The sequence below is a fragment of the Sarcophilus harrisii genome, chromosome 4, assembly GCF_902635505.1.
Source record: "Sarcophilus harrisii chromosome 4, mSarHar1.11, whole genome shotgun sequence".
In the NCBI taxonomy this organism is placed as follows: domain Eukaryota; kingdom Metazoa; phylum Chordata; class Mammalia; order Dasyuromorphia; family Dasyuridae; genus Sarcophilus; species Sarcophilus harrisii.
The window spans coordinates 353,660,381-353,670,148 of NC_045429.1; the positions used below are offsets into that span (position 1 = coordinate 353,660,381).

At 46.4% G+C, this 9,768-nt stretch overlaps 1 protein-coding gene across 2 annotated transcripts; it reads left to right on the forward strand.

The window, feature by feature from the left end:
• The first annotated feature begins 1,716 nt into the window (after positions 1-1,716).
• Positions 1,717-8,443, forward strand: MRM1 (mitochondrial rRNA methyltransferase 1). 2 transcript variants are annotated; one of them, XM_023502197.2, is made up of 5 exons: positions 1,727-2,635; positions 3,631-3,724; positions 5,569-5,701; positions 5,866-5,985; positions 6,178-8,443. In XM_023502197.2, the coding sequence occupies exons 1-5, from the start codon at positions 2,055-2,057 to the stop codon at positions 6,360-6,362; spliced, it is 1,113 nt and encodes a 370-aa protein (XP_023357965.2). In that variant the 5' UTR covers positions 1,727-2,054; the 3' UTR covers positions 6,363-8,443. The 2 variants fall into 2 exon arrangements, with proteins under 2 accessions (XP_031822404.1, XP_023357965.2); XM_031966544.1 differs by lacking the exon at positions 5,866-5,985 and having other exon boundaries at positions 1,717-2,635.
• Positions 8,444-9,768: the final 1,325 nt, after the last annotated feature.

Consider the following 9,768-nt stretch of genomic DNA (forward strand, 5'->3'; position numbering starts at 1 on the left):
GGGATGCAGGTTGAAAATATAAGGACAGTATAAAAAAGTTAGATCAGAATAGAGCCACATTAAGAGGAAATTTGGTATACATTTCTAAGTCTTGATCTTGTTATGGAAAAGAAATACAATTGTCCCCTTCCCCCTTAATTAAAGCTTTATTTTCAAAACATATGCTTAAGTAATTTTCAACATTCACCATTGCAAAATTTTGTGTCCCAAATTTTTTTCCTTTTTCTCCTTCCACCCCTTCCCTAGATGGCAAGAAATCCAATATGTTAAACATGTGCAATTCTTCTATACAAATTTCCACAATTATCATGCTGCACAAGAAAAATCAGATCAGAAAGAAAAACAAAATACAAGCAAACAACAATAAAAAAGTTAAAAATACTATATTGTAATCCACACTCAGTCCCCACAGTCTCTCTCTTGGTGCAGATGGCTCTCTCCATCACAAGTCCATTGGAACTGGCTTGAATCACCTCCATGTTGAAAAGAGTCGCATCCATTAGAATTGATCATCATATAATTTTGCTTTTGCAAAATGATTCTACTTCACTTCACTTAGCATCAGTCCATGTAAGTCTCTCCAGGCCTCTCTGAAATCCTCCTGCTGGCCATTTCTTGCAGAACAATAATATTCCATAACATTCATATACCATAACTTATTCAGCCATTCTCCAACTGGCGGCATCCACTCAGTTTCCGGGGCTGCCACAAACATTCGTGCACATGTGGGTCCCTTTCCCTCCTTTAAGATCTCTTTGGGATATAAGCCCAGTAGAGACACTGCTGGATCAAAGGAGAAGCCCTTTGGGCACAGTTCCACCAACAATGTATCAGTGTCCCCGTCTCCCTACATCCCCTCCCATAGTCATCATTATCTGTCCCCGTCATCTTAGCCAACCAGTGTGTAGCGGTACCCCAGAGTTGGCTTAATGTGCGGTTCTGTGCTACAAAGCCCCTGTTGGGGGTGAATAACACCCCAACAGACTCCGGGCCCCCAGGCCGGTGTCACGGGTATGGCTAGAGAATTCGCACACTCGGCTGTCTCCAAGTTAAGGGGCAAAGATTGATTTCGCGGCAGCAGGCTAAGTTCCACAACGGACTGGCAGAGGACCAGGAGCAAGAAGACACACTTATGGGCACAGGATGGAGGCATCTGGCGTCTCATGCACCCATCAGCCAGCTTTTGTTGCGCCCCTCAGTACTGGATTGTCTGAGTTGCAGGTGGAAAAGCCTGGGAGCCCTGCTATCCACACTAGAGTCCGGCGGGTCTGGCGGCCAGCGGGCTGTGTCGGGGCCCCCTAGAAGCCGTGCCCCGGCCCCCAGAAGTGAGGGGCGGACTGGCCCGGGATGGTGACATGGCCTCGGGCCTAAGGGGAACGCAGACGTCTAAAAAACCCGGGCGCCTCCGTGAGGTGGCGGTGGCGGCTGGCGAGATTTCACTGGTCCGTTTTCAGGACACCCTCGGGTCTCCGGCACCCGCTGTGCCCTCGGTCAGCCAGGGGCCCGCGGGCAGCCTCCCCAGCGGCGCTTAGAGGGCAGTCCCCAGAACCCAGCCCAGACCTCCCAACCCACGGTCAGAGCTCGCTCCATCCGGAGGCCCAGCTCGCTGTGAGCACGCGCGCTCCAGATCTGGCCCAAGCGGGTTCTGAAGCCACCTACCGGTCACACGGAGAAGGCCAGGAGAGGATGGGGCAAGGATTTCAGGCCCCCCCACCCAGCCAGCAGGTGGCGCTGTGTGAACACACGCTAGACGGCGCTGTTAACGCGGCTCCCAGCGTCCTACACGGCCTCGGCTATCCAGGGCGGAACTGGAAACCGCTCACGTGGGGGCGAGGGTACGTAGCGCGTAGCTGCCGCTTTCCGCCGGCCGCGTGGGTTTCCCGGTCCCGGCCGGAGGCTCCCGAGCTCGCCATGTCCTGGTAGAGGGCCAGGAGTTCCCCGGCGGCCGGACCCCCTCCCCCCCCACCCCCCCACCCCCCCGGCTGGGAAGGGAGCGCCTGCTGTGCCGTCTGCGCCGCACGCCCGGCTGCCGCCGGGAGGCAGGTGTGCGGGACATGCTGCAGTGGCCGGCTCGCCTGGGGGCCCCCGTCCGGCGCGCTCCGGCTTTTCTCCCGGCGCGGCCCTTCTCTCGGAAGAAGCCTTTCCCGAGGACGCCCCCCTGGAGGGCGGGGCCCCGGCCTGAGCCCCGGCCGGGGGGCGCGGAGCTGCTGCGCCTGCGGGAGGACGACCTGCCCCTGGGCGGGCGGCAGGAGGTGCTGTTTGGGCTGGCTCCCTGTGCCCTGGCGCTGCGGGCCGCCCGGCGGGCCGTGACCCGTCTCCTCCTCCTCCAGGGGCGCGCGGGGTCCGGGGCGCGGGCCGAGCTGGCTCGGGCCGCCGAGGCCCTGGGCGTCCCGGTGCAGCCCATGCGGCGCCGGGAGCTGGACGCCTTGTGTCGGGGTCAGGTTCATCAGGGCGTGTGTATGGAGGTGGCCCCTCTGCTCCCCACGGCCTTTCCGAAGGACGGGGAGGAGGGGCCGGCGGCCCGGCGCCTCTGGCTAGTCCTAGAGGAGATCCAAGACCCCCGGAACCTGGGCGCCGTGCTGCGCACCGCGCATTTCCTGGGCGTGGACAAGGTCATCACCAGCCACACTAACAGGTAGGCCTTCTGCCTCCGGCCGCAGCGTGGTGGGCCCGGCGTCCGACAGCTCCGCCCCAGCTCCCCCGCCTCCCGGGGAGCCGCACTGACCCCCTGTCTACAGCCCGCTCCCCGCTCCTCTCACGTGGGGCCTCCGCCCCGAGCTGGAGCTTCAGCCCCAACCGACCGCCCCTTGTGGGCCAAGGAGGTCTGGTGCCCCCTCCCTGAATCATCGGTCCCCTGTGCGGCCGAAGCTTTCGGGGTAGCAAGCTTGCTGCCGGAAGATGGGGGAAACTTGCAGTTTCTCCGCTGAATGCCTTGAGGTCGTATGGCGCAGAGCTCCTTGTGGTAATGCTGCCTTCCTCCTCAAACGCGTACTTATTACCGGGTCGTCGCTTTAGCTCCTGAGGACCCTTGGAGGTCATCTGTTCCACCCCCTCTGTTTTCCGGACCCCTCGTTGCTCTTTTTCCCCACTGTGTCGTGATACAGAAGCATCAGACTTAAAATCTCTTTTTATAGATGAGGGAACAGGCTCAGAGATGCTGGATAGCGTTGTCGCTCACACAGTTCGGACTTGAGCTAGAATACAAACTCAGAGCTTTTGACTACACTGCCTTTTTTGTGTCCTGGACCCCCGTTTGGTATTCTGGAGAGACTTACTGACCCTTTCTCAGGACCACGTTTTTAATATGCATAAAATAAAATACATAGGGCTACAAGGAAACTGAAGATTTGTGAAAATAACTAATTTTATGGTATGCATGAAACATGATAAGTTATAATTTTTCCCATCCAAATTCATATGTCCCCTGGAAACAGTGCCTGGTAAATAGCAAATACTAAATACATTAATGTTTCCTCTCAGAAATCTTTCCTTGGATCCCAGGCAAAGAACCCTTGCCCTAGAAGAATCCAAACTCTGAGAGCTAACTGCTTTAATTTTGTTCCTAGTGCCTTCTGCATAGTAGGTGTTTTATATATATTTGTTGAGTCTAATTAAAATTGAACTTTGCAGTTGCCCCCTGACTCCAGTGGTTAGCAAGGCCAGTGCAGGAGTCATGGAAGTAATGGATGTCTTTGCAACTGATGATCTTCCAGGCTTGTTGAAGGTAATTAGTAGTAGAGTGATTAGTGTACTCCTCCCCTGAAAGGTTATCTTGTACTTATCCTTTTTTAGTATATACCTGTTGATGAAGATGTCATCTGTCTCATTCAGATGTGAGCTCTTTAAGGACAGAGACTGTTTTTGTTTTGTTTTCCTAATATCAATAGCACTTAGCATAATGCCTGGTACGAAAGTGCTTACTGAATGCTTGTTGATTGATTATTTATCCATAGCTCCTGTGGGATAGGGAAACAGAATCCTAAGATTGGTGGTAATGCTGTCAGGGCCACACTTTATTTTAGATTTTAGGGGGACATTAGTTTTTTAGTCCCACTTGAATCTGTCATTCTAGTGTTATGGTTGAGTATTCTTATTCCCCAAATGGGATGCAATCATCCTTGAGGGAGAAAAGGATCTGTGCCTCTGGAACTTTGGTTAAAGGAGGACTTAGAGTATAGAGAGTCCTCCCTCCCCCCCCCCCTCTTTTTTTTTTTTTTTTTTTTTTAGTTTTCAGTTCAGTTTTATTCCATTCAGTTCAGTTCAAAGTGACAAGCATTTATTAAGCTCTTATTATGTTCTAGAATTAGGGATGCAGAAAATTACAAAAAGTTTTCTATTTAATTTTGAGGGTTACATTTTTGAGTTCCAAGTTGTTTTCCTTCCAGCCTTGCAGTAGAGGCCACATTTTTATTCACATACACACACACAACATTCTTTTGCTTCTACTTATGTCCTTCATTATTTCATTCAAGTCTTTCCATATTTTGAAAGATCAACTTGCTCATCATTTCCTACAGAATAATAATACTTTATCACAATTGTATATCACAACTTATTCAGCCATTCCCCAATTGATGAGTATCCAGTTTTTTGCCACTGCAAAAAGAGCTGCCATGAATATTTTAGAGCATAGAGGTTTTGTTTTTTTTTTCCCTTTTTTCCCTGTTTACCTTGGGAAATAGACTCAATAGTAGAATTGCTGGTCAAAGTGTAGAGAATTTTATAATTCTTTGGGCATAATTCCAAATTGTTCTCCAGAATGGTTGGATCAGTTCACAATTCCACCAAGCATATTAGTCTCCCAATTTTTCCATATCTCCAGCATTTGTCATTTTTTCTTGGATCATTTTACCTGATCTAAGAGGCATTTTAATAAATTTTATATTTTTCTAAGCAGTAATGAGTTAGAGCATTTTTTCATGACTAAATATAGCTTTGATTTCTTCTTTCAAAATTTGCCCACAGAGCCTCTCTTTAAACCTACCTGGAGAACTTGGTCCTTCTCCCTGGTGTGTAACTATCTTAAACCAGAACTGTACTTGACCTTGGGAACAAAATTCTTTGTACTGGTGTTTGTTTTTTGGTTTTGAACTGTGACTCTCTTGTTGGCCACATGGAGGCGATGTTGTCCCATATTTAGCAGCCCCCCTGTCCATTCTACAGGTCTGGGCAAGGAGGAGCTAGTGTTTCAGAATAGGAAATCAGGGAGGGAATCAGCTGCATGTGATGCATGCAGAAATGGTAGAGAAGCATTCAGTAAAATCTCTTGCTAATCCCCCTTGAATTCCAGGAATCTTGCAGTAGAGATGGAATTCCCAATTTTGCCCACAGCCTAATTTCTTTCACACAAAAGCCATACAAAAATCTATTTTCTCTCTCTGTGTTTCCACTGTTCCTAGGATGTAAGCTTCTTAAGGGTAGAGACTAGTTTGTTTCTCTATTTCTTGCACTTAGCCTTGTGCCTAATACATAGAAGGCCTTCAATAAATGCTTGTTGGTTAATTAAATAGTATTATTGATAAAATCTGGTGAGCCAGGAAATCATCTTGTTCTCCTTTCCCTTGCCAGGATAAGACTCAACAAGGCTGGCTTGTTGCAGGCACTGTAGGATGCCCAGGGTCTGGGATTGTTCAGGGCTCTAACGTCCCCATTACCAGTTGTCAAGAGTTCCTCTGGGACCGGTCTACTCTCTTGGTGTTAGGTAGGTGACAGAAGGTGACACCCAGCTATTGGGTGAGATGTTTGTTGCATTTTCCTGTTATTCTGTTGTACCTGCTTCCTGCTATACATACTGTTTTCCAAGGCTGTAGTTGTAGGCAGTATTGACTCAATACTGCCTCTTCTGTCCCCATCTCTGCCCTATAGGGAATGAAGGTTTTGGGCTATCCCATGAGGTCAGAAACCTGTGCCATATTTTGCTAACCATCCAACCTGGGCGGGAGCTCATCCCAGAAGTGGAATCCTTGAATGTCTCTGTGGCTGCAGGTAAGGCTTACCTCCATTCTTCTCCCTTAATGTAAAAACAAAAACAGTTTCTCCCTTCCTCTCCCTTCTCTTCCTCTCCTTTGTTTTTTCCTCTCCTCCCCTCTTCTCTCCTCTCTTTTATTTTCCCCAGTTTCCCCCCTTTCCCTCTATTCTTTCCCTAATCCAGTCAGTTGTCCCTTTTGTCTTAAACAGGGATCCTTCTCTATTCCATCATCAGCCAGAGGAAAGGGCACGGAGATTGGCTTCAGAAGGAAACAAGTGCTGTTGCTTGTGACTCTCCACAATCCTCAACTTCTTCTGAAGAGCCTGAATCTAGAACCAGCCAAGGCCTAGGGCTGTGGGAGCCAACTGTGGCTGCAGAACCAGCCAAAGCCTAGGGCTGTGGGAGCCAACTGAGGCTGCAGAACCAGCCAAGGCCTAGGGCTGTAGGAGCCAACTGAGGCTGCAGAGCCCAGATCAGGAAGAGAGGGACCAAAGGGGGAGTTCCCAGAGGGGGGCTGACTTGGATTTTGGGCCTTTGCTCCAATTGCCTCTGGGCATGTGTATGTGCAAATGTGTGTGCATATCTGTGTACTGGGTTTGATTGTGGGTTCTTGTTCCCCCACCTCCTAAATGAAATGAAGCCTTCTGGATCCTTTTCCAACTTCTCAAGGCCTTGTCTCTGCTCTTGCCCTAATGATTTTGCAGCTGTTTTCTTCCTGATAGAATGTAAGCTCTATAAGGACAAGGACTGTTTTTCTTCTATTTGTATGTCAGGACAGTTGAGAACTAGGTGAGTGATTGTGATTGTGTACATGGATAGGTCCAAATACCTGTTTGAGTCCTTGAGAATGTTCATGTACAGACAAACTATACCAATATGCATTTATTCATAATAATTGCAGCCCAAACTGGGATTCTTCAATATATGGGAAGGAATTCATTATATTATCTGAAAAAGGAGAGGTGATAGCACCTCTTCCTTGAAGGGTTGACTTAAGAATTAAAGGAAATGAATATGGCATGGTTTGTTAGAGGATTGCAAATTTAGTACTAGAAAGGACCTCAGAGGCTGTCCTATCTACTCCGTCCATTCCCATCCCTGTTGTTGAGGGGATGAGTTCCAGGTGATTTCCTAAGACCTCTGAGCCTCAAAGGAGAAGATAGGAAGAAGAGGAATCCCTGCTGGTGTAGAAGAAGCACTGACAGAGTGTCAGAACTAGAAGAGACCATCTCATCTTAACAGTATTTTACAAAAGAAGAAACAGGCCCAGAGAGTTAAAGGAGGCCAGACAGCATATTTGTTACAGAGTCAGGACTAGAGCTGTTAGTCCTGACTCTGTAACAAATATGCTGTCTGGCCTCCTTTAACTCTCTGTTACACAGGACTCCTGTGACTCCTGGTCTGGTGCTCTGATGTCACCTGCAGAGCCCAACCCACTAGGGATCCTCCTCAGTCTAGAAAGCTTTGGCCACATGGAGGCCAAGTAGGTTTGGCTAGATGCCCTTTTCTTCTTTTCTTCTATTTTCTGAGAACCAAAAAGACTGCCAGTCAGAGTTTTAATTTGTAGATCATCCCCTTTTTTTCCCCCTTATTTTTAAATATAGAAATTATTTTATACTACTAATAATTTCCAGTCAACCACTGCTCACCAAAAGAACTTTTCCTTATGACCAACAGAGGGAATTGACAAAGCTGTATTAGACAAAGTATTTCCACAAAGGGATATATGTTTCATTATCAACCCCCTGAAATCAAGATTGGTCATTTCATTTATCTGATTTCTGATTTCTGTTAGTGTTTGGAGTTAGTTAGTATATGTAATTTTTTTTCTCTCCTCTTTTGCTTTCTTTACTCTGTATCAATTCATAGACGGCTTTTCCAATTGGAGTTTTGTGGCACAAGAATATTCCATTATAACTGTTGGAATATAATTTGTCCACTCCAAACCTGACGTTTCTTTGAAAATTTGGGTCTTACTACATCTTCTTCCCCATCATCTCCCACCATTACCCAAATGATACATTGGGATATTCTGTCTGTATTCTATCCGGGACTGGCTGTTCTCGGTGCATTTTTTCTCACCACCACAGGCCCTCCTATGGTATTTTTCCACATAGAGAGAAACCTTCTTATTTTCTCTTTTTTGCTTTTCGAAATTTTATATATTTTTTCTTTTTTTCCTCTGAGGCAATTGTAGTTAAGTGACTTGTCCAGGGTCACATAGCTAGGAAGTGTTAAGTGTCTGAGGCCAAATTTGCACTCCGATCCTCCTGACTTCAGGGCTAGTGCTCTATCCATTGTACTGACTAGCTGCCCCATTTTTATTCATTTTTTTGTGTTTCAATTTTATTTTCCATTCCACATTTTCCTCCTCTCCTCCCCCTCACACCCAATTAAGAAGGCATGAAAAACAAAACCTATTCCAAGTAAATATAGTTAGGCAATGCAAACTCCAACACAGCCATGTCCAAAAAAGAAAATAGGCTTTCATGGATGTGCGACGACTAGATCCTTAGGTACCTGGAGCCCCTAGGCCTGTCCCTACGGGCTTTGTGACCCCAGCATGGTGACCCAGGGAGAAGGAGGGGGACTGTGAATTTGGGTATTTGTTCTCAGGACCAAGAGTCCAGTCTCTGCGAATCATGTGAGACCTGGAAATCTCCATTAGGTGGCGCCCTTGGTCTTTGGTAAATCTGTGCCTAAGCTGAAGGCTTTGACATCGGAGGAGGTGATTAGCACCCCTGACCTCTTCCTCCCGAGGCTGCTCTGATTTCTTGGGGTTATGGAGACAAAATCTCTTTCTCAAACCAAGTTAACCCGACAATGTCTAGTGTCAGGATTGTGGAGATCATAGCATCTTGTAGACTTGAATCTGGAAGAGAACTTATAGGTTATTTAGTGTAATATCTTCATTTTATTTTATTTTATCTTATTGTTTTGTTATTCTAAACTTAAATGACAAATAAAGTGAGCGTTTCCTTGTTGAATGGAACAGGAGAGGATTGTAATGCAGCTGAATATTATTTAAAGCTTTTATTTTTAAAAATAATATTATTTAATATTTCCCAGTTACATGTAAAAAAATTTGACATTCACTTAAAAAAATTTTGTGTTCCCTCTCCGCCCCCCCCCTCCTTGATAAGGCAAGCAATTTGATATCAAATGTGAAGTTAGCTTGTTTTTAAGGTTTATAATAAATTTACCTTGTAACTTTTAAAGTTGTCCCACTTATGTGTGATTCCTTCTGGCCTTCTGTTGTCTTTTCATATTTGTTTCTTTATTGGAGGTGGGAATGGGAAGGAATCCTATCTCTAATCCCCTTTTCCCTCCAGGCACTTCAGTTATGAAAATAAGTAAAAGAAAACCTTTCCAACAAATACTCAGTAATCAAAACAAGTCATCACATTAGCTGTGTCTGAAAATGTATACCTTAATACAACATTTTTCAGTCAGTAGATAGAGGTAGTATGCTTTGTCACTGGAATTGTGGTTGGTTTTTGCATTGACAGAGTTCTGAAATCTTTAACAATATAATTATTTAAATTATTCTCATTCTGCTCATCCCACTGTGCATTGGTTAAGTCTACTCGGGTTTCTTTGAAATCATCTCTTTTCATTTCTTTTTTTTTGCTGAAGCAGTTGGGGTTAAGTGACTTGCCCAGGGTCACACAGCTAGGAAGTGTTAAGTGTCAGGTCATATTTGAACTCGGGTCCTCCTAACTTCAGGGCTGGTGTTCTATCTGGTGCTCTATCCACTGCACCATCTAGCTGCCCCTTTGTTTCTTAAGAGAATAATAATA